The sequence below is a fragment of the Lathamus discolor genome, chromosome 5 (genome assembly GCF_037157495.1).
Source record: "Lathamus discolor isolate bLatDis1 chromosome 5, bLatDis1.hap1, whole genome shotgun sequence".
Classification (NCBI taxonomy): Eukaryota; Metazoa; Chordata; class Aves; order Psittaciformes; family Psittacidae; genus Lathamus; species Lathamus discolor.
The window spans coordinates 86,281-109,905 of record NC_088888.1 but is presented as its reverse complement, the minus strand read 5'-3'; the positions used below and the strand labels follow the sequence as shown (position 1 = coordinate 109,905).

General features: G+C 40.2%; 1 protein-coding gene across 1 annotated transcript in view; it reads left to right on the top strand.

Moving 5' to 3' along the window:
* The window catches only part of MTA3 (metastasis associated 1 family member 3), a 134,262-nt gene that overhangs the window by 96,699 nt on the left and 13,938 nt on the right, over positions 1–23,625 (top strand). The window contains exons 16-18 of the mRNA XM_065679279.1: positions 403–549; positions 8,781–8,812; positions 15,783–15,937. Coding sequence (XP_065535351.1) covers positions 403–549; positions 8,781–8,812; positions 15,783–15,937 — 334 coding nt within the window. The remainder of the gene's footprint in view (positions 1–402; positions 550–8,780; positions 8,813–15,782; positions 15,938–23,625) is intronic.

Genomic DNA, 23,625 nt, shown 5'->3' with positions numbered 1-23,625 from the left:
AGATGCACTTTACTGCTTCTGCTATAGTAAAATGCTTTGATTTGCTTGCTAAAGCAATCTGTAGGTGTGTAGCTCCAATACAAACCTCAAAGGTAGGAAAATGTAAACAGAAACCTATTTCAGATAGATCTGTATTATCTCTTCAGCCCCTGAAATCCTTACACATCAACACCATAGTGTTAACTTGGGCAATCTCAAGTGAAATAGATCTTTCTTGCCTGGAGGAACTGTAGGTATGAAGATTTGTTATTTAAGGTCCTGTAAACACACTCGTGCAGAAGAGTGTGTTTCTTTGCTTTTGCTGGAAATTTAAATGTAAGTTTAGTATGTTGAATAGACTGGTTCTATTTGTTTTTTTAAATCGAGTGTGTCTAATTTCTCTCTGTCTTTTGTCTCAAACAGAGATTCATCCTGCAGTGAAACCAAATGTAATCAGGTCAACACCAAGCCTTCAAACTCCAAGTGCAAAACGACTGCTTGCACCCTCCAATCACTCTTCATTAAGTATTTTGGGGAAAAGAAACTACAGCCATCATAATGGCCTTGATGGTATGTGGAGGAATATCAAAGAACTATTCTTTAAGTCTCTGAACTGTGGCCTGAGATGCCATTAAGTAAGGTGGTACAGACCAACAGAAATGTAAGATAGGGACAGCATGTTTATAGCACTGATTCTTACCGCACTGGATGGTGGTGCTTATTAATTGAATGTGGGTATATTAATGCCATCTCTTAAAAAAAACCTCCTTTTACCATTTTTCTTACTAATCTTGATATAAAAGGACAAGAAAAGAATGAAACAAATATGGTGAAGACTGCAATGCGACATGTTTTGTTTTAGCTCGTTGCATTGCGTTTTGACTTGAAGAAGCATTTTGCAGGTACATGCAAGACTTTTGGAATTACTCTATGTGGAATTACTTCGTATGTACTGGACCTCCTAGTTTACAGCCAATCTCTTTGCTAGCATGTGAGTTCTAAACTTAGTCTGAACTCTCAACAGTGAGGTTGTCAATAGAGGGACAACAGCTGCTAGCATCCAAAGACCGTTGTCACAGAGTCACTGAAAAGCAGTCCTGGCAATAAGGATTGGTGGAAGGTATAGCTCCTTAGACAGCAACTGTCTCTGCATTTCTGCCACTTGCGGAGGAGGAAGCAAAAGGGTGTCAAAGAGTACTCTCTGCAGCACCAGAGGTGATGTTTAAGTCTCTTGTATCATTACAGTATGGCGCAGAGGGAGAGCAGGTATGAAGCTGTGCGAAAACGTGGAAGTTTGTGAGTAAGGCTAACTTGTCTCAAATAGCTTTTGGTTTTGTTCTGAACAATTACCATGCGTTACTGATTCTTCCATTAGTTTTTATTTTAATCATTACCCAAACTAAATATTTTTAACTCTGAACAGTTTTACTTCATGTGCCAGTAAGAGGAGAATCCAGTAAGACATAATTTGTTTGCACTGAAAGGAAGTGCATGCGTTCCTGAACTGTCTTTGTGTAAGATGTAACTTCTATAAGCCATTACCTTATTTGTTCTGTAATTGAATGAGGTTGTTGAGATTAGGAATTTCAAAGAAGTTAGGCTCTGAAATAGACTGGTCAGGGCACGATCAGCACAAAAGAGGTTTCATGCTTCACAGAATGTGGAAATGAGGTAGGAATGAGGGGGACTTGCCTTTTAGATGATAGAAATTGTATTCCAAATACAGGAAGAAAAACTTGATCCATTATCCGTCCTCTTCCCATAATGATTCTGTCCTTGCCAACACTCTTTGTGAAGTGAAATTGCCTCCTGTACATTTAATAACACCTAGACAGAAATCACCAGGCACTTTGACAAAAGGTGGATATTAAGAAGACAGGATTTCTTGCACCTCTGCCCAGTGACGCGGTAGGCAAATCACATGCACGAATGGCTACACAAGCTATTTGGTGGGCCAAGATGACATCCATGTGACTTGTACTTGGAAGAAAGTGATGACGTTAATAGGCGTAGCCATAAATGCTGAATTTCTACTGCAGTCTTGGGGTGTGCAGTCCTGTGTGGATGGTCTGGGAGTTGCTGCATGGGAATGTGAACAAAGGCTGCTTCCTGCTCTGCCAGTGCTGCCCTTTAGACTGAACTCTCCATGTGGGCTTTGCGTGATGAATGACATCATATTTCACTTTGGAAATAAAGATGATGTTCCATTTCTTCTGCAGAGAAGGCTGTAGCAATACGCTTGAGGTAAAGGTTATGATGATGATGTCCCTGTAAGGAGGCACGCTTGGAAGTCTTGAAAGCTTTCTCCTACTTAGTACAGATTTTTATCCTCAAAGTAAAGAGTATATAAACCCAGCCATTAACGACACTGATTAGATTGGCTCAAACAGCGAACTGTGCTAAGGCAATTTGCACAAAATAACATCTAATTTGATAAATCACTATTGAGAACTGTAATTCATTGCTTCAGGAGGTAACTATTGCTGCTTATCTCTTTTCTGTGAAAACATAACTTACTGGAAAGCATCTATCCTAAATAACTGAAATCTGTTATTTCATTAGCATAAAATATCTATTTTAATATTTAAAAGTGGCTGCTTTGGTTCTTATCCTGGCTGCTGTCTTTAATTAAAAGCCTTCAAAGTGTAAATAAAATGCATAGAAAAAGCAACAAACTAGTAGTAATGATATTCAACAGCACAGGTCTTCTGTTCCTTTTGACTTAAGTATTATCTTTAATATTTACCATTAACTCCTCCTCTGGTTATTGGTAAATATAAACTATTTTCTCTCTTTTTGTTGTAGTGGGTTTTTTTTTCTGTGTGTGTGTTTTGGTGGGGTTTTTTTGCTGTGATTTATCAGCTTCTCTTCAGCACACAGCAAAAACTCAGTGAGCAGCTCAACTTGGGGAATGGTAGTTTCTGCGTAATTGCACTGACCACAGTGCCCTGTTTGTGCACTGGGAGGTTATGCCAACCTCCAGAGGTGTCTGTGTTATATTAGAAAGCTTTTTTTGGCTCCAAATGCTATTGATCGTTACAGGGTGTACTGCATAGTATCAATTAACAGGACCCAGAAAGCCTGCTATGGAGATGATGATACATTCTGTTCTTCAATGCATACTTCAGTGAAATGAGCAAACAAAAGGGAGCGCAGTGGACTTACATTAAGTCTTACCTCTTGCTATTTTCATAATGTTATTGCCATAGAAATGTCTACATGTTCAGGTTTGGTTTTTTCCAACAGTATTAGAAATTTGTTGTAAAGAAGCAGTATAAATATGTTTAAGATACACAATAACTGACAGCATTCAAGTAAACGTCACTTAGGCTTGTGCAAATAGATATTTAGATTGGCATATTTAAAATCAGTCTTCCTGCCTAGGTGAGTTGAGAATATTAAAACAATAAAACAATAAATTGGGAATATATAACAATATATTGTTATTAAAAGGCAGAAATTTGTTATTAACAAAATAATAATTATTGGCTCTTAAGTAACGCAGTGCAATGTGGAAATGGCACTTCTTTATGCCTGTATAGGGGAGTGGGGGAAGATTACAAGTTAATATTTGTTTTAATGCTTGTAAGAGTAACAAACAAAACCACTGTTAGCATTTCTTAAAGAAGTCTTATGTTGGCTCGGGTCTTGATTTTTGACTGGCAGCACAAGCTTCCCTTTCTTTTTACTATGGATGCGTGTCCAGCAAGAGTCTGGTGCGACTGATAGTGTTGAGGGAGTCTGTCATTTTAGACCGCTACTGCGTCTCCCAAGTCCTCCTTTTATCTCTCCAGAAATGCTGGGGTTTGTGCCCTGATACCTTGTCATTGCTATTAACTTGTCTCAGTGTCAGTCACTTGTGGCTGAGAGATGTAGTTGTATTCATGAACCCTTGTATAAGGCATAGAGAGAAGTAAAATTGTGCTGCTTAAGCATTGCCTATTGTAACCGGATAGATAGAAGATCTTGTAGTTGTTTTGTGTCTTTTATTGTAGGAGGAAGACTTTTTCTGGCTGTTTTCAGAAAAGTGTTTTTTCTTTGTATTTTCAAACAGCAAATCTGTCATTCCATAGAATGGAATGAAAAATGCCAGAAAGCTTTTTTCCTTCACAGTACTTCAGGGAGGTTTTGTATAATACGCACGCTGGTGCTTTTAACTACTCTGAGCTGTGGTTATGTAGTATACACAGAAGACAGGATTGTTTGGGCCTCTGGTCAGTCTTTCCATTGCTGCTGAAAGTAAAGTCAACACAAAATATTTAAGTGGTTCTCATCAGTGAAGACAGTCTCCTTTGAATGGGAAGATTCCACCTACAGAAAATCACGACGTTGCAAAATGTGTCATGGATCCCATTTTATGACTGGAGTTGATGGGAAGATTTAGGTGTGACTCTAAAGTGCTCTGTAGGTATTTTGGATCTGATCTTTAAATTACAGTGTCTAAAATTATTCCGAGCAATTACTTTCACCCACAAAGCCGCTTAACTGTGAGCAACAGTACATCTGAGTAGTTGAGTTTCACATCAGGCTATTGTTTTGGCAGGGTGAGTAATGATAATTTTCCTTACGCTATTTGGAAACATCAGGTAGAGGTATTTTACATGAGTATAATCTCTGTCAGCTGGCAGACATTTCCAGACTTATACATGTGCCAGAACCAGAATATCCACAGGATGTCCAAGATATGTGTCATTAATGAGGGGCAGAAATCAGTCTGTGCCTGTTGATACCATTTTCATGACTTGTGGGCAGAAATATAAGAACCAGTTGTTCATAGCTGAAGAGACTTTAACCAGCAGCCCTGATCCTCCTTCTCTCTTTCTCTGCTCAGACCTTTAATGCTGTATTTCAGGCTGAGATGTCCTGATGCCTTCAAGAGAAGAATAAGTTGCAGAAGGAGCATACGAGCATCTTAGGCAGTTTCTGCCATAGGTGCATCGATTTCTCCACAATCATAAACTTCTAAGCATCTTGTCAGTACTGAAGTTGCATTTACGGTAATTTACTCACATCACATCACCAAAATGCCTTGTTAGTGATGCTGTCTGACCACTTCTGTTTAAAGTGGAGGACTCCCCTTCACTAGCACTTCACTGGCCCTAAGGGAGAAACATCCTGTGTTGTGGATGCTGGAGAAGTGCAAATAACAGCTATTGCCTTGCACATAGTCAGTTGCTTTAAGAACTCATTTATAAATGAAGTGCCTAACTGGTGCCAGTGAAGTTCAAGCATGGCTATTTAAGTTCCCTGAGGCATTACAAAACTTGTCAGATAGAGCTGAAAACCCAAAGTTTTGTTTCCTTTTGTGTTGAACACCAAGACAGTTTTTAGGTAATCTCTACTGCCCTCGAGCTGCGTTGGAGGTTGCATTGGTGGGCAGACCTTTTGTAAAGCACGACTTCTTGAATGCGCAATGACTGCCTTTTTAATTGGAAGCAAGAGCTTTCTTCCTTCATTACCTTAATTAAAAGCAAAGTTTTCCACAGGATTGGCTGGGCTGTGTTCATGCATAAACATTGGTCAGAACCCTGCCAAATCGGGGTGTAGTTGTTTTCTGGAAGAAATCAGTGTCTCTGTTCTAAAGTCTGAATATTTGGGTATCAGAGTCTGTAAGATTTCATACTGTGTGACAGTGGCACCTTCATTAGTAGCCTGTGCTAGATCCTAGAATCTTTTGACTATGTCTGCTTACTAAACAGTTCTTTCCCTAGGTTTTTGTTTATGGACATACTTAGGTCTTCCTAAAAAATGTTTGGCAACTTAGATGATATTTGAGTATCTACAATAGCAATGACAGCTAAGAAAAAGAAATCAGAGGACGTTTTTATCGCATGAAGCTATTGCATATATAACAGATCTTTCTTCATTTCTTTGCTGTGTTTTATGAATAGCTTATCAATATGGTACTACCCTGGAGTTAACAACTGTGGGCATTGCGTTAAGAGTGTCTGTGAAGTATTATTCAAAATATGCTGTTTAACAGCCTCGGGGGACATTCAGCTGTTCCTCAAGTCCCTTTAGGGAGATGCTCTCACTCAGTTGTCTGTGTAATTGGGAGGGTGACTGGGTATTTTGGGACCATCATGGCTAAGTGCAGTTTTTATAGATTTGGCATGGAAAACTGTGGCAAAAGCACAGCACCTCTGAGTAAAAGCCAAGATTTTATTGCTGTAGTATCTGAATATAAAAAGTGTGGATTTCTGGTTGTTCATGTTGATCTTTTTGGGGGTGACTGGAAATGCTGTGAATGTGTCTTCTCCGTATTTTGAGAGAGAAGCAGCCCCATCCTTTTTGTTTAACCTGATCATTCTGCTGAAGTTGAGGATTCCTCATAGGAAATGTGCCTGTGCTTTTGGAGGTATGTTAGCCGGGGGGGGTTTATTCTGAGTAGTTCAGCTTATAAACAGAATGAGTCCATGTCTCAAGAGTTACTCAGGTGGTTGTACCTCCATGGATGCAGTCTCTGGGTTTTCTCGGGACCAATAAGGTACTGAAATGTTCTTCACTGGAATGTCAAAAACTAAACAAACTTGTAACAGCAAAACCAACTTCACTGTGAAGATAAAAATCAAGCAGATTAGAGTGTTCTTCACTTGCCTGTGGTTTTCTCTTACTTTATAACAGTGCCAAGTATATTCAGGTATAAGGAAACAGTAGGGTGTCCCAGTATTTAATTGTTATACTACCAGTTTAAACCATGCCTGGAGGACTGGTGGCCTAAACATAGTTTTATCTATGATGACTTTTGCACAGAAAAAGAGAGGGAAAGGGGGCTGGGAGAGGAGCTCACAACTAAAATATTGGTGGCTTTACATAGGTGTTTACATGATAGAGCCTTTATTAATGGGAAGTTACTGATACTTGTATTTATTTTATTTTGTTTTAATTTTTAATTAGATTTATAAAGGATGAAGACTTGTACAAATGGAAATTAGATACAGGGATTACTGCATATTGGATTGGAGTTTTGAAATAGTTTGAGACGTTTAAAATGCCTCTTCTTTGTTTCTATCAGTGATTAAACTATACCTTCAGACTGGTTAAGGTGACTCTTCAGAATCATAGAACAGTTAGGGTTGGAAAGGACCTCAAGATCATCCAGTTCCAACCCCCCGCAATGGACAGGGACACCTCACACTAAACCATCCCACACAAGGCTTCGTCCAACCTGGCCTTGAGCACTGCCAGGGGTGGAGCACTCACAACCTCCCTGGGCAACCCATTCCAGTGCCTCAGCACCCTCACAGGAAAGAATTTCCTCCTTAGATCCAATCTAAACTTCCCCTGTTTCAGTTTTAACCCATTACCCCTTGTCCTGTTACTACAGTCCCTGATGAAGAGTCCCTCCCCAGCATCCCTATAGGCCCCCTTCAGGTACTGGAAGGCTGCTCTGAGGTCCCCACGCAGCCTTCTCTTCTCCAGGCTGAACAGCCCCAACTTCCTCAGCCCGTCTTCATACGGGAGGTGCTCCAGTCCCCTGATCATCCTCGTGGCCTCCTCTGGACTTGTTCCAGCAGTTCCATGTCCTTTTTATGTTGAGGACACCAGAACTGCACACAATGCTCCAGGTGAGGTCCAGGTGAGAATGAAAGAGAAACAACAGTTTGAGAGTGTAATTACAGTTGTTTCAGAAAAGGATGTGCCGCTCTTCTTTCTCATGTCCTTGGAATATCTTTAATACTATTTCCAACAATAGCAAAACCGCTGGAGAATCCTTCATATAAGTGATGCCAGTTGGGACCTCCATAAGAGTCACCATTTGGAACCAGGGCAAGAAAAACCAATTATAATTACTATACATTTATCTCACTTGCAGAATTGAGACTCTGCACATCCAATTCATGCTGAATTGGGGACATTTTAACCAGAACTGCATGTAGTGTTGCTAAATGTCTCTTCCATAAGAAGTCTGTGTACTGTAGCTGATGTCTTACCCAGATTTTTGAGCAAATCTACGAGATTCCTCATAGCACTGTCTTGCATCTTGTAGATCAGCAGTGAATTTCCTTGCATTTTTTTAACTGGTTGGGAGGATGTTTAGTTCCTGAAGTTGTACTGCTTCCAGAAAGAGCATGGCTTTAATGTGACAACTGTTGCATTTTAAAGCCAAAGAGGTTGAAATTTCTGTTCTTTTTTTTTTTTTTTTGGGGGGGGGGGTGAGTAAATGTAATTTAATTTAAACAGCAGAGTAAGATCAGTGTTAGCTATTGGCCTAGTAGTGATTCCTCAGCAATTTTATATCAATATAATGGTGTGATCAGTTGACTCCTGATATATCATATAGGAGAGAATAATTCAGATTTGTGGTTGTTACACTTCTGAATAGATTTTGTCAATTTCAAACTGAGAATCCATCTCCAAATTCTCAGAAAAAGGATTGTCATGTTTTATAGAGCTTTTTCAAATGGGAATCAGAATGGAATTATGCTGATGCTATTTGTATTTTTTTTTCCATGCAGAGCTAATCCCCCATGTGAAATGATGCCATATCTTAAAAGCAAACTGAAAAAAACCACTTTTTTGAACATGAATTATGAATTATTATATTGTCCTGCAGAAGAGGATAATTGCACAAAACAAATGAGTGCTGTTCACAGCATACTAGAGTGTGCTGTGTGTTTTCAGGACTGGTGATGATTCTCATGCTTGTTTCATGAGAAATCATTTCAGTCTCTGCATTTCTGTTACATTCATTGTCGTAGCTGGCATGCAGCATCTTAGCCTTCAGGTAGAGCATCAGAAAATAGGGGGTTATGGATAAAGACAATACTCTAATCCACTTTGGTTCTTTTGTTTTCCAGAATCATCCAGCCATACAACAAGAACAATAATGGTAAGTATAAAGGAGATTATAGGTTCTCCTACAATCTGTCTATAGATAGGGGTTTTCTTTTGAAAACAGAATGGATATGGTAGTATTGTAAGCTATTGGCATGATTTTTTACAAAGTCCAATATCACCTTATAGACAAATGAGTCTGCCACCACCCTGGAAAAAAATGGGAGGTTGAATAGCTGAAGTAGCAGTGCTGTCACTTTGAATAGGTGAAAAATCCAGTTTTGTGAGTGCTTTTTGATGATGTCAAATTAATATTGATAAAAACTCTTGCATTCTATGCATATCACATGTCAGAGCACATTTAATGTACAAAACAACAGCTGAGTAATTTCCTGGCAGGCCAGGTTCTGACTTTACCTAGAGTTTGATAGTTCAGGTTCCAGAAAGAGAGAAGTGTTTAAACAGACAGATATATCTTCAAAAAAGAGATTGAAAAATTCTGTGTGTAAAAATGTCATGAACTTAGTGTCTGTCTTGGGTTTTTATAGGGTTTTATCAATTTCTGTTTCAGGCTCCTCATAAAAGCTAGATAAAGACTGAACAAAAAGTCACATAAAGAAAACCTTTCTCTGACTGGGGATGGTTCATGCCTCCCCTGTAGATACTTGGAAAGAGGGCTCTCCACTTTTGGAAAAAGACCATTTTTTGAGGCAAGTTTTGAGCTTTCAGACTAAACCCCAACAAACTATGGTGTGAGCTTGTTGGTTTTCATTCCTACAGTTTTCAGGGTGTCCCTTCAAGTTTATTACCTCTTCTGTATATGCAGCATTTGCTGGACATGCACATTCCCTCACAGATACTTAATTCAACAGAGAACAAAGGGTAGATATAGTTCATTGGCTTTAACATCAGTAGTTGTTAATAATTCAGTGCAAATAGGTAATAAAAAGGTAATGACTACAGGTAACAAAATTTCTCTTGACATCAAAGTGTGCCAAACTTCAAAGGGTTAAGAGAAAGGTTTTTAAATAACACGAATTCTTGAGGTTCCTGTGCTGTGAACCTCTCCAGATCTCTCTGCTGACAACTCAGACCACTCAAACTAATTTTCTGCAGTGTGCAGTAATTGTCCATTGCACTTTATTTAAGTGCGAGTAAAAGTAAGTATTCTGCTTAGTATGAAAAGGTTATAACAATATGCCCACTCTTCTGTGCAATTAGAGCATAACTGAATGTGTAATGGAAAATTTCTTACTCTCCAATGAGGAGGTGGAGTGTGTTAGTAAAGCCAGAAATTATAATATTCCTTACATCAGAAACAGTATGAGATTATCTATTCAGTACAAGCAAAATAAAGCAGTGCTGCTGAGATCCATTCGTGAGTGACTGCTGCAATAAGGAAGAGCTCTGAGATAAAGTCCCCTTTTTCTGACTGATTATGGTTAATATAACAGATAAAAAGTCAAAGCAGAATCTTCAGTCAGTCAGAATATGAGAGGTGTAGCAGCAAATCCGTACACTGCCCCAGATACTTCGGTGTAAGAAAAAAGGCATTTGTCTCACCAAGACAAAGTATTTGAGCTCCTTTTAAGATGCATTTATAGGTGGCGGAATAACGCAAGTAAGGCATTAAATCTGATCTTCTCTCTGAAGATTCCGATTTCTGTAAAGCCAATGAGGAACAGACTGTACTTTCCTAAGGAGAAAGAAGTGCAGTTTTTCTGAAGCCATTACCAGAATTCTTCTGTATTTAAATCCAGTGACATCTCCCTGGGTTTTGCTTCAGTTTCTTGTTCAGAAACATAAAATCTAGAAATATGTTTAAGGTTCTGTTTGGGGGCAGGGAGAGAGAGGGTTCTAACTATAAGAAATGAATTTCCTCTTATACTGTGGACAGATACCCTGGTTAGTCTTTCATTACTAATTTGCTAAGTATACAAGTAAGTATTTACTTTCAGATGCTGCTTTTAAAGGGAAGGTTTATTCAGAGGTTAGGTAGCTTTTATGTAACTTCCGTAAAATACAGAGGCCGTAGACATTGTCATATTTTAGCCCTGATGCTTTGGAAAGTCAATTATCTGGGTTTTGTTTGTTGGATTGTTTTTTTTCCCTTGCGTAGACAAGTCCTTGACTTGGATTTTCAACGTTACATCTCTTCTGGGTGTTTTGTGAAACAATCGGTAGCAGATCAGGAGGTTCCAAAGTGATACTTGTGCTGACCAGTTCATTTCTTCTGTATGACCTGTTTCTTGGAATTATTTTGCTTTTAAATAGCCTTCAGGTTTCTTAAAAGAAATCCTATACCCAAAATGAAGGTGTGCCTCCGTTCTGGCATCTGCAGCACTTGCAGCTCCATGCTGTGTGGAGACCATGCTTTGCAATTTCTGCATTCCTCAAATCTCTATGAATTTACTAAACCTGGCCCAAACCTTAATGCTTGTTAGAGGTATAATATTAATGCCTTTGCAAATAAGGACACTTCAGGTGTGGCAAAACGGAGTCAATACCTGATTTGACATAAGTCAATATAATTAGGTCAGTGCAAAATGTATTCAACCAATGAATATGGTTCAGTCATCTGAGAATGCCTGATTTCTTCTAGTGATTTTTTTTGCTCTCCACGTAGTGAGCTGCTTTTGCTTTGATTTTGGTTTGATTTTGTTGTTTAAAGATGCAAGAAAAATTTTAGGTTTGCTAATTTAAGGCAGTGGGGATGTTCTTCCTTTTTGAAAAGATAGGGAAAAATGAAAGAGATCGTAAGTTTGGGTCCACTTAGGAATTTGTGATAGTCCAGTTAAACTTTCTTTCAGCCATAGCATAAGCATTCAGCATTAGTTTTAACACTGTTAACACCTGTTGGTGTTAAGTCTGTATTTCAAAGCTGGATTTGGATTTCAGAATCCTTAGTGGCTCTCAGTGAATAAATAAATGCTCAGCACTTCTATGCCAGTGCAAGTTGATAGAGACAGGAACCTCAACTGTGACTTGCGATCCGAGTCCTGTTTGTGAATTTGTACAAGATTCCTCTCCTTGACTTTCCAACATGCTTCTTAACATCCTCGTGTCGAGATTTTCCTGGGAGCTAGTGAGGACAGGAGATTTACCCTCTGTAATGAAGATGCAATAACTTGCCACTTTAATGCAGGATGTTTGTGGAGTGTCTTTGTAGGTGTCTTCGGAATAGTATCCAAACTTTGTGGGACTGGTAGCTGCCACTGCAGCACACGTCATGTGTCTGGTGATGCTGTACAGCTAATTTCTGTTTCCCTGACACTGCAAAGCGTTATGTTTAGTATTTAAAGACCTGATTTAGAGTTAAGCAACTGATGGAATTAGTAACTCTGTGCTGCTGCTTCCAGAAAATTTGACAGAGAAACACATTCTCATGTAGCTTCTTCATGAAAGGGACTGTTGCATCCATGGAACACTGGAGGCATCTAGGTTGCCTACTGGGAAATGAATGTGTATGGAAAACCCGTGCCCCTGCCAGGTGAGTTTTGATGAGCAGCACTTGCAAGCAGCTCTCAAAAGCTGAGCTATATTCCAGCCTGTGAGAGAAGTCCCTGAGAATGGCTGTCCCCAGAGAAAGGTTTTAGCAGGGGTCCAGTGAAGCTGCAAAGACACTATAACAAATGGTTTTCCCATGAGCTCCTCCTCGCTGAAGACCTTGGAAAGATTGCCTTTGGCCTCAGAGCTTGCTGAGGATGTGTCTGCAGCATGGAGACCTGTTCAGCAGGTGAAACTCTTCCCAGGGGAGAGCTCTGTGCTGACTTAAGTACTTGTATTCTCTGTTGGATGTAACACTGCCTGAACCAGAGCTCCGTTAGCCTGATGAGATTTTTCTTTCACCATTAGTTGTTAGACTCTTAACAGCTGTTGGTGTTATGTCTGTATTTCAAAGCTGGATTTCTTTTCAGGATCTTCAGTGGCTCTCAGTGAATAACTGTTCAGCCACTTCTATGCCAGTACGAGCTGAGAAGCTTAGAGACAGGTTTTCTTATGATGTCTTCTGGGCATGGAACAATTTAAAGGCACAAGAGATCTCAGTGAACATACCTGGATTGAGAGGAGGAAAAACCTGGGAGAAAAGAAGCACTCAGGATTTGTCCAACATGCAGTTGGCAAAAGCTGGGTAAAGCTCCTGCTGCTTGGGTGCAAATCCTGCTCTGAGATTTGCCACTGGTGATACGGCCTCTTAATACCAGTGGTTTTGCTGCAAAATCACAGCTTGGCTTATTGGTGATGTACACAGGCAACAGTCAAAATTGAGCTGCTAATTGCAGTGTTGTGATGAATCCATTGGAGCCTTCTGCACGCAGGGTTTTTTTAAGAATAGGCCTTCTGTGGTAGCACAGATAGTATTCCTGAGGCTTTCCTAACCTTTGTGGCATAACTGTGTGCTAGACAGGAGAAAATCTAAAATCGTCATCATCCTCCTTATTGAAAAAAATACATTTAGCAAGTACTTTGTGTGAAAGTTCATTTTGCCCTTGATATTGATGACAGTGGCATTGAAACCTCCTTTTTGTACGCATTGATAAATATATTTTTTAGAGGAACTAATGAACTGATTTGCTACTCAAGAGCATAAATTGTTGTAATTAACTAGAAATGAAAGCTGATGTGGTCCCTAGCACAGACTGGAGAACACTGATCTTGTTTGCTCTTGTCCTGAACTGAAATGTCATTAATTTCTTCAAATAGCTTGAAAGGACCAGGGGAGAAGGGAGAGAAAAGAAGAAATTCTAACCAGTATGATGCAACACAAAATAGATTATATTGTGACCCTTGCACCATTTTCTCTAATGTTATCTCTTGCCTGGAAAAAGAGTTATGGTCTAGTAAAAGTAGACAAAATAGAAGGTCAGGACTAGTATTGACATCTGTCTCTGTAAGGGGAAAAAGTCTTATGAAAAAGCACATACTTTTCCCACCAGGCTTCACTGTTCTTCAGCGTGTATGCCATAGAAAATACACTTTTTGTACCTTGTTCATTTCCTGAATATTTTTTGCTCGTGCATGTTATCCTGAGTGAAGGAAGCATTCAGTGGTGTATTAGGAAGCAGCCTGGGCAAAGGTATACCATTATGTTTGATAACGTAAACCCATTTCTGACTGGGGAAGCAGCAGAAAATTGCCATTTGAGCCCTTAAATGTTCCTCTGTAATGTATGGCACTGGCAGGTGCCAGATAAAAATAATGTGTGAAATCTGATGTATGGCAGTGTTCAACATGCATGAATTTTTACTCCTTGAGCATTATCCACTTTGTACACTAAGAGATCCCCAGTGACATACCTGTATGAATGTCTAATTTCATCCAAGCTCTGCATTTGATCCTGAATTTATTCTAACAACTGAATTTCTTCTAGTAGCATGTTCGTTAGTTTTTCCTTTCCACCAAAGCCAGTACAAACCAATGTGTGAAAACCAAACTGCAGTCTAGACACTGAATGAAGAAGTGGAAAAAGTATTTAGAGGGGCTGCAAAGACAGATCTACAGCCCTGTGTGCAACAACTAACTTCACCTATAAACCTTGTTTGTCTCTAAGACAAAGGAAAATAGATTAGCTCAAAGAAAGAGTTATATATGGCTTAAATTTTGTGTCTTGTTTTTGTCTAATTTTGTTACATCAGATCTAAGGAATCACAGAGGAGATTGTTCAGTCACTTGCACTAAAATAATGAACACTGGAATTTTTAATCAAAGGCATAAAATTTGTCCTCCTGGATGAAGAAAACTGTGGATTGGGATGGGTTGAAAGTTGTGGCATAATGTGAATATAATGCATTGAATATGAGTGTAAGAATTATACAAAAGAAATGAGGCCCTTGATTATTAGTTTGGGCTGTTCTGGTTTTATGGCATCATTTAGGAGGTGAGGTTTGTGTTCCTTTCTGCTAGTCCTTGTGGATCTGCCAGCCCCTTCCTTACACGCTGACTGTGGAATTGGTCCCCTCTTTAGAGGGTATTCCCAGCAATGTGCAGCACTGTGTGCACTTCAGGAATATGACAAAATGCTATCACTAATGTGGCATACCAGTATTTTCAGCAAGAAAATAGCGCCTCTTCCTAAGAAAATGTGATGTTGAACCCTTGTGAGAGAAAGTGAGCCAACTTCCATCTCTGTATAATGTCTTTGTAAAATATCTGTTCCAATCAGTGTTATCAGTCCTGCTGCTAATCAGTTATGTGGGAAACAGGTTTTGAATTTCCAAGATTAATATATTTGTCATGGGCTATTCTTTCAAAATGTTATCTATATATGATACAGAAAACATTACTTTTGCTCTCTCCTTTTCATGTATCAGAAGGCAGCTTTCCTCATTAGGCCTGACTACTTACTCTCATTGCAGTTATTCCAGGTAAAGGTTTAGTGGAAAAATGAATGCATCACTTTGTGTTTAATGTTATCTGTGTTAAAATGAATGCAGACATATAGGAGTAGGTGCTGATGGATAATGATGGGTGGGTAAACTTAACCATGGCACCGGTAAGGTGATAGAAACCTTTGTTACCCTGCTGCTGTTTAGGTGAGCAGCAGGACCAAACCCCTTGCCTTATTCAGTGACTTGTATTTGAAAAGAAAATCAGGTGGAGTAAGGACCTATGAAATGAGAAGTATGGATTTTTTAAAAATTAGATTAATGCCATACTTCATGAACAAAACAAGTCTCATTTCTCATTGTTTGGGATGCTGGTTTTTTGCTTAGAAAATATGAATTGTTTCCTAAAATCAGTGGGTTTCTGTTGAGGAACTGTTTATTTCATGGCATTGATTCATGCCTCGATTTCTCTCTGTACAAAATGGCATTAGCAATAGTTAGTCTTTAAAGGGCTCTGAGACCTGTGGATAAAGCATGTCAATGTGCACAGGATGTTAGCTGACCCTTAGGTACTGGTTGAGGAAGACTAGCTGGTTTTTGAGAAGGGTGCTGTGTGTAGGGCACCCTTTACAAGAGAATTAGTTAACAGAATTATGCTTATTCTCAGGCAAATATCTTTCCCTTTTACTATGATTTCAGCATGCTGCTCCCCATGTTCATATGACTAATGGTAAGGCCTTGCAAGCCAGTGCAAGTGCCATTAAGACAAGCACCATTCCAGTGATCAAGAGACAGAGGCAAAATTGGCTTGATGCTTCAGATGATGGTTTCTTTATAGCTACAGAAGAGACCAGGTAAGAGAATAAAATCTAAGCAGGGAACGAGGCTTCACTTCATACATGTTATTGATCCACTATTCGAATAACACCTTTTGACATTATTGCTTGAGGTTTTGTTACAGTGAAGAGCAATGTTACGGCAAAAGATACACCCAACTTTGCATCTCATGCATACTAATATTATCAGTATTTCACTAATAGGACTTAAGTCAGCCAGGGCTGCTTCTCTGTGGCAAAGATTAAAACTTTTTAATTGTTATTAAATTGCAATTCATATACAATGAAGAATAAGGCACCTCTGATCATTCAGCAAAATGTAAATTCATCCACAATGTAGGTTATACTCTAAAATATTCAGAACTTGAAAAGTACATAGCACACAACAGAGAAATGGACAGCAGGTAGCACCTTTCCCTATGATTTCCTTTAAAAGCAACTAAGATGCTCATCTTTTTCAGTCATTCATTTACCTAGATTAATTGGTAAAATCTAGTGAGTTTTTGCTTTGCTGATTAGAGCTTTATATCACAGAAGAGTCACTAGTTTTCTGTAGGCTCCTCTGTCCTGTTCTTCCCCTGCTAAGAGCTGGCCGTTCCCCACTTTAATTCAGACTAAGACAAGAAGCTCTAATCTACTTTCATAAGCTGTGGTTGCTGGTCCTGTTATTTAAAACCCTTTAAAAACCTGCTTAAGTAAGGGGTTGATTATAGCAAGTGACATCAGACTGATCCTCACTTCTGTGATTCCAGAAGCCTGAAAAAGCTGGTAGTTGAGCAAAAATGTAAATAATAAAATGGAGGAAGAGAAAGAACAGATGCAAATGTAGAGCTAACCAGGGAAAATGTGCTGCCTATTTAGTCCTGTTTGTGGTAGATTCAGCTAGATAAGTTAAAATACTAGTAGGTGACAATTTGGTGGCTGTTTCAAGATCAGTTCAATATGGCACTTCATTTTTCTTTGGATGTGACAGTTCAGAGAGGATTCAGGCAGGAGGATGATGAGCTCTTAGGCTTCTGGTATCAAGCCCAGATTGATAGCATTCACTATTTTCAGATTTGATGCAAAGAGTTTAGTAGTATCAAACTAATCCCCAGTGATTATACTCTCAAAGTGAGACTGGAAACCTTTAGAATTTGCAGTGTCTTTCTTTCCCCAGTTACAATAGAGAAATGCCTGTCAAAGGATGAGATGAGTCCTACACTGACAGTGTTTGTCTCTCCCCACTGATCTCAGGGGTAGCCCAGACAAGAGGCCTAGACCGTTAAATTCTAAATGATGGTAGTAGGGTGAGATGAGCCCTGCCTTTGCAAACCACTCATCCGTGATACCTCTGCCTGTTCCCACCCTACAGAATCCTCCTCCCCACTCCCATGGCTGCAAACACCGTACCCAGCAGCAAGGCAGAACTTGCACTGTTTCCCCCTCCTCACCCTCAGTGCTGGGTAAACAAGGGGCTTAGTCCTCAGAGCTCCGTGGCTGCTGGTCTCCTACAAATTGTTAGAAGTTGACGTTAATGATTTAAAATCACATGAGGAGCACTGGGCAGTCAGACTTCGGTGATACCTCCTCTCCTCTAACAAGGAGGTGCCTGAAGACACTGTGTAGCATCACTGGATGCACAGCAGGGAATGCCCGGGGCTGATGAGGGTTGAGCCCCCACCAATGCGGCCATTTCCAGTCTGACAGGAGCTAACCCCATAGGTTCAGTCCACGTGCATGCATCTTCCTTCTGTGACAGAAACACATAAGGAGTATTAGTGCCTCTCTCACATTAATCTTCAAACCTGTAACTACTGGGAGACAGCAACTTTTTATCCTTCGAAGCTCAGTTTTGCATTAAATCTGTTCCTTCTCTCTCACAGGGCTTTCCCTTTTTTTTTTCTCTTTTCCTTTCTTTTTTTCCCTCATCCCCATTGATTCCCCCTTCCCTCAGGTGTGCTTTCTCTTTGCTGACATTTTCCTTTGATTCCTTAACACCCTCCTCTCTTACTCCAACATTAATTAGAAGAGCCGGTGTAGCACATTATCCTCTCGGCTCTCACTTGCCTGCAGCCTTCACAGCTCGAAGTGGAAAGCACTCCCTGGTTCTGCTGCTAAGAGGGCACTGATGCCCCTTCTGGGGAAGAAGGAGAAAGAGGGAACAGGCACTAGTCTCTGGCAGCCAGCCTGTCCTGTGATAGGAGTTTGTGTAGCTGAGCATGGCCGTGACAGAGTTGAGCACCATATAATTGTGATGGGAAGAGATACTGGGGGAGGAGATGTTTGTGAGAAGGCAGCACACAGTTTATCCAGCCCTGCCTCGAGATGACAGAAAGGAAGAGGAATCAGAAGATCAATTGCCAGCTTGCAGTGTTGGGTGTTTAAATCTTCTGAGCACTTGTCTCAGAAATAATCACCCCATTTGAGTCAAGGGAACAACTTGCTCTTCAGGGCACTTGTTCCATGCTGCATCAGGGTCCAGTCTGTTTTATCATGTGTATTTGCTGACTAAAAATGCATGGAAGACAGACACATGCTAATTAACCGCAAAAGGGGAAAGATTTGGGGGTGTAATTACAGCCTGCAAAAGGGTGGCTGTTTTTCAGCGTAAGGTTTTGTTTCCAGCAGTCCACAACAATTTTCCCTTCTCCAGCCTAAGACATTTTTGGTTTTGCAGTGAATTAATGTTTCAGATGCATATTTCTATAAAAACATCAAGCAGGGAGTGTAGAGGGTACATTTTCTCAGACATTTAGCTAAAAATTATGCTGCAAGAATTGGTTGATATTATCTGAGGGAAAAAATGTAATATTCTTGCTACTGAACTACATGAAGTGCCTATTTCAATGCTAACCAAGCCAAAGATGCGTATGAGCATTCTAAACGTTATTATCCATCCCTAGATGAGGTGAATATATATATTTATGCCTATAGCTCTATTTTAGATGATATTTTAAAAGAAATTAGCATTACCTTTCCCCCATCCAAACTTAAGCAGCAGTTGCATTTCTGCAACCTTGATTATGAATTAATTGCTCACGGATTTGAGATCCTTGTAGCAATGGATGTGGAGGGAGCAAAATATTCAGAGCAGTGAAAATCATTGTGGAAAGTGTGTGTCATGTACGCTTTCCAAGGTAACCCTTGGAGTTCCCGTGGGATTTTTAGGGCAGTGTCCTTCACTCAGGCCGTAGTTCAACAGTCCCTGCAGGTATTCTTATAATGTAGTGTGAGCATGTGTGTATCATTGAAGCAGGAAGACTGGCGTTTACATCTAAGCTCAGCCTACCTTCAGAGTAGAACAGGACTGTGTTTTATCTCCATTGTAATGTGCATCCTCATACATTCCAGCTTGGTTTTGAAGCTGTAGCTATTTGAGTGCAGTTTCCTCCCCTGTTGGGTATTGGTACCTGCACATCTGGGGAGAAATGCCAGCATAATTCCTGTTGTATGTCAAGGTCTCTGCAGAGCTGGGCTGTACATGAGTACAGTCCATGGCCAGGCTGGGGAAGGGACAGAGCAAGTTTGCATCTGCCTACATGTTAGTGCCATGAGTGAATCACCCGTGTGACTTTCTTAATTAATCTATATCTCTGTCTGTCTCAAGGTCCCCTTCCTGAATAGCTGTGAGCATGCTCAGTGCTCACAGTGAATTTTGCCAGTAACTCTGTAGATGTCCTCAGTTCTGCTCTGTAGTGGCATGCTGCCGTCTCCATTCAAACACCTTCCTGATGCCTGTGTGAGTCCAGCTCACCTGGGATTTCCACACATCTGCTCAGTCACAGGCTCACAGCAGGGATTACCCAGGCAGAAACCCAGGCGGCAGTTCAAGAACACTTACCTTGACATCACATCATAATTTTATGTTGAGCTTTACTGGGTTGAACATTCTTCTGTTTTCTTTATTCTTACCCTTTTCGAAAGAAAAAGGAATTCTCATTCCCCGCCATGAAATAACTTGCTCATGGCTTTATTCTGCAGTGCGAATCTGTTTGCACAACTCATTGAAAAAGTCATGCTATAAAGAGCTTTACATTTGTCACTGCTCATCAAGGAAGTCTCTGTATTTGTTTTTAATAAACCTAGATATTATTTCCTGGCATTAAGTGCATGCTTGAGGATCAACCAGAAGTCTCATAACTATAAAATAATTTTATTCAGGAAATAGTGCTAAATCACCTTTGCTGTAAAGAAGCTTTCTGGGTTTTATTCCCCTTCTGTTGACAAGCCGTGATGTGGATTCTGTTGTAGGCCCTGTTAGAAATTAATGTGGAAAACTACTATATTGTGTAAAATTAAAGTCTTCTACTGAAGCACCATACTGCAAGGTAGAGAATAATGGGAAAAAATGGACAGTTCATATTATGGTCTCCAGAAGTTTAATGAAAATGTAATATATCAGCTTAATATCTGTTTTGTTATCTAAGACATAATCTATGAACCAGATCAGTACTATGGCTGTTGGATGTCAAGGGAAATGCATCTGTTGATTAAAACTGTTCTTACCGGTTCTCAGTATGCAGTGTGCATGCAGTTGCTATCCACATTCTCTGTCCATATCAGAATGCACGTGCATGCTGATGATCTTACCTGTATAGGGACAGCCAAAACACTAGAAAATGAGTATTTCTTTCAGTACTTGCAGTATAAGAAATGTGTGGATGTGTTTGGCTGAATGGGTTATAGCAGCAAATTCCATATGCTTTCCCTTCATGGCCAAAAAGCATATTTGTATGTAGAACTGCAGATGAATGACTCAATGCTTGTTTCCTTTCAGTGCTGAAGCAGTTAGAAACCTTCTCACGGTAAGTGCAACTCCATTGGGAATGAGTTAACAGCAACTGGTAAAATTGGAACATGATCTTTAGCTGTTACCAGCAGACATTGCTTCCTTTTTGCTGATAAAATGGTTTGAGAGGCATCCCTGTGGCAGCATTATATAGGCAATTTTCATATTCTTCACTTCATGTTCTGTCTCCGAAAGGAAGATCTTCCCTTGATTTGTTCAGGTGCTACATGAGGATATCAAAATTGCTGTGATAATTTTTATTTATGCATGTCTCATAGCATACAAAAAAAAAGCTTGAAACCCGAAGCTGCATGTTGAGAAAGAAGAGAATGGGAAGCTGCCAGCCAGCTTCAGCAAAATGCTGCATCTTGCCTTGCTGTCAGTGGTCTGGTTCTCTTAAGAGCAGGGGACAGTCATGCTGGTGCTGACAGCCCTTGGTGCTGCTGCACACAGCACTGACACTCTGTGTTGGAGCCATGTCAGGGTAAACCCTCACCTGCACCTTTAAAAGCAAGTTGAAAACTTGGGTGAACCAGACTTCTATGAGGAGTTGTGAACAACCAGCCCTTGACCCTTCTGCCTCCCACATGTGTCTTAGTCAGTGCTTAGACAAGGTCAGGCACAGTGTTTGAATTATCACTTGTAGCATGTTGCTGAGAGAAAAAGGAAAACTAAGTCTGCAGTGCTCAGGTGCAGGTCTGCATAAGAGTTCAGTGCTAATTTCTCTGCTTTTTTTTCTTCTTCATATCTGTAGTTCATATCCCAGAGGTGTTCATAGGGATTTTTATTCTTTCTTTTTCAGCTTTCTTTGTGCAAAAAAAAGTGCACAGAAAAAAGTATTTTTAATATATCTGTGCAGGGATGACCTCTGCTTTTCATAAAGATGAGGCAATTTTATTTGGGATCCTGGTTTTGAACTTTACCATACTTGGATCCAGGGCACAGTGCATTTTCATGTCTTGCCTGCATGGCTGTTAGACCCCGACCCTGTAACCAGCTGCACAGAGATGCCTGGCTGCATCCCTGCAGCATCAGCTGCAAGCCTGAGGTACACTACATATGACCCTCTAACCCAAAAAAAATCAGTCTCTAAGGATCTCATTTTCCAGTTGCTTTACTTCTGATGTATTATATAGTTGTCCTACATTTTGAAAAGGAGGGATTACAGAATGTATCCCTTAGAGTTATGTCTAATCCTTGCTGATAGGGTTGCAAATATCTTATTGATTGGCTGCAGCTGAGTATAGGTGAGCTGACGACCATAACCAGTCACTGGGACAGTGTTGCATAGGGGGAATTTCGGGAGGAACTGTCCTATACTTTAGGAGCTGTCCTATGTAGCTCACCACTGTTCACAGTGGTTACATATCCATGAGTTTCTGTGAGCTGTTATTTTGAGCTTATTTAGTGTGGACTCTACATGCCCTGTATGAATGCTGCACACTGTTCACACCTTACAAATGGTACTGCTCTGAGCAATAGCTGAGGTACTGTGGTACAGAATTGCAACCAGCAGTGGTGAAACTAGATCATAATCTCTTGCCATTTGTTTCTCATTAAGCACCTTTCATGGGCCTCCAGATACTTTCTTTCACCGTTTATCTACATGAGTTTTTCCTCTGACGCCTTTTACAATACCCATTAAGTCAAAGTAACACTACTGTGATAATGCAATGGTTTGGTTTTTAAAGCAGGATCGTTCCATGAAGCTAAAATCAACTCATTTGAAGAATGTGATTTATTTATTTATTTTTAACTTATAGAAGGAATAGTAGACATTGTATACATGGAAAACATGTACACAAGGGAGCCCAATGTTGTGCCTTTAGTTAGAGCTGGTAGGTTTGAAGAGCATATGGTATTATCAATTTTGCTTTCTCAGTCTTCAGGACAAATGAAACACAACCATTCTGGCTTGGAGCTATGTATTAATCTTCTCACAGTTTCAGTACATTGCAGTAAGGTACTCGCCCTATTTAAAGCTACATGGAGAGATGTTGCAGTGGTTGGACTGCTTACACAGGACTTGGGAAAACACGATTTAGTTCCATGGTCCCTCACAGACTTCCCATGAGACCTCAGGCAGGTCTTTCAAGTTCAGATTTCCAAGCATTTAGATGCTTGATTCCTCAGATGAAAATTAACAAGGTGCCTGAATACTTTGTTGAAGAGTTGGAGGCAGTTGTGAATGTACCCTCTGTTCATTGCCTGAGGAATGAGATGAAGAGTACGATACTCTTTTCAGGGCTGTTGCACATGAGGCAGGTCAGAAGCCTCACAGGGGATCTTCTCTCAGAGGAAACGTTTTACCTTTACTGGTAATGACATCTCCCCCTCAGGAGCCCAGAGGCCATTGACTGTTGTGAGTTCCAGAGGGTGTTTCCACTGATTAGCAGCTGAAAATTAATCAGTGCACAGCTTCGGTGTTGGCCACAGGGAGACGGAGGCGAAGAGCAGATGGTTGCAAATGACTTAGTTACTGCTGCCTGAAAAGGCACACCGCGGCACCTTGTGAAATGATCTTCTCTGAGCCTACCCTGTAGAGAGCAGAAAGTCAAATGTGCTGCCTCTTGATGGTGGCTTAGATACCAAAGTGCATTTCGCAATTGCAGCTTAGGTAGGAGCATGGCTGTGGCTAACTCACATGGCTCAGCTGAAGAGCAGTGGCACATTTAGAGGTGTTACTCAAGCACTTGCAATCTTCTCTACTTCCTTTGACCAGAGCCATTTCACACTCAGGCAGTAGCTGCAGAAGTAGTCAGAGCATTTAGATATTTGGGAAGGGAAATACTGTTTCTGGAATGAGACTTTTGTAAAATTTTACTGTCTTGGGAGACTCGGGGGGGAAGAAACAAAACCAGCTTAAATGAAACTTGGGCATAATAATAATAAGTGCATTAAGGATTGTCTTAAACACAGGTGTTGGTAGAGAAGC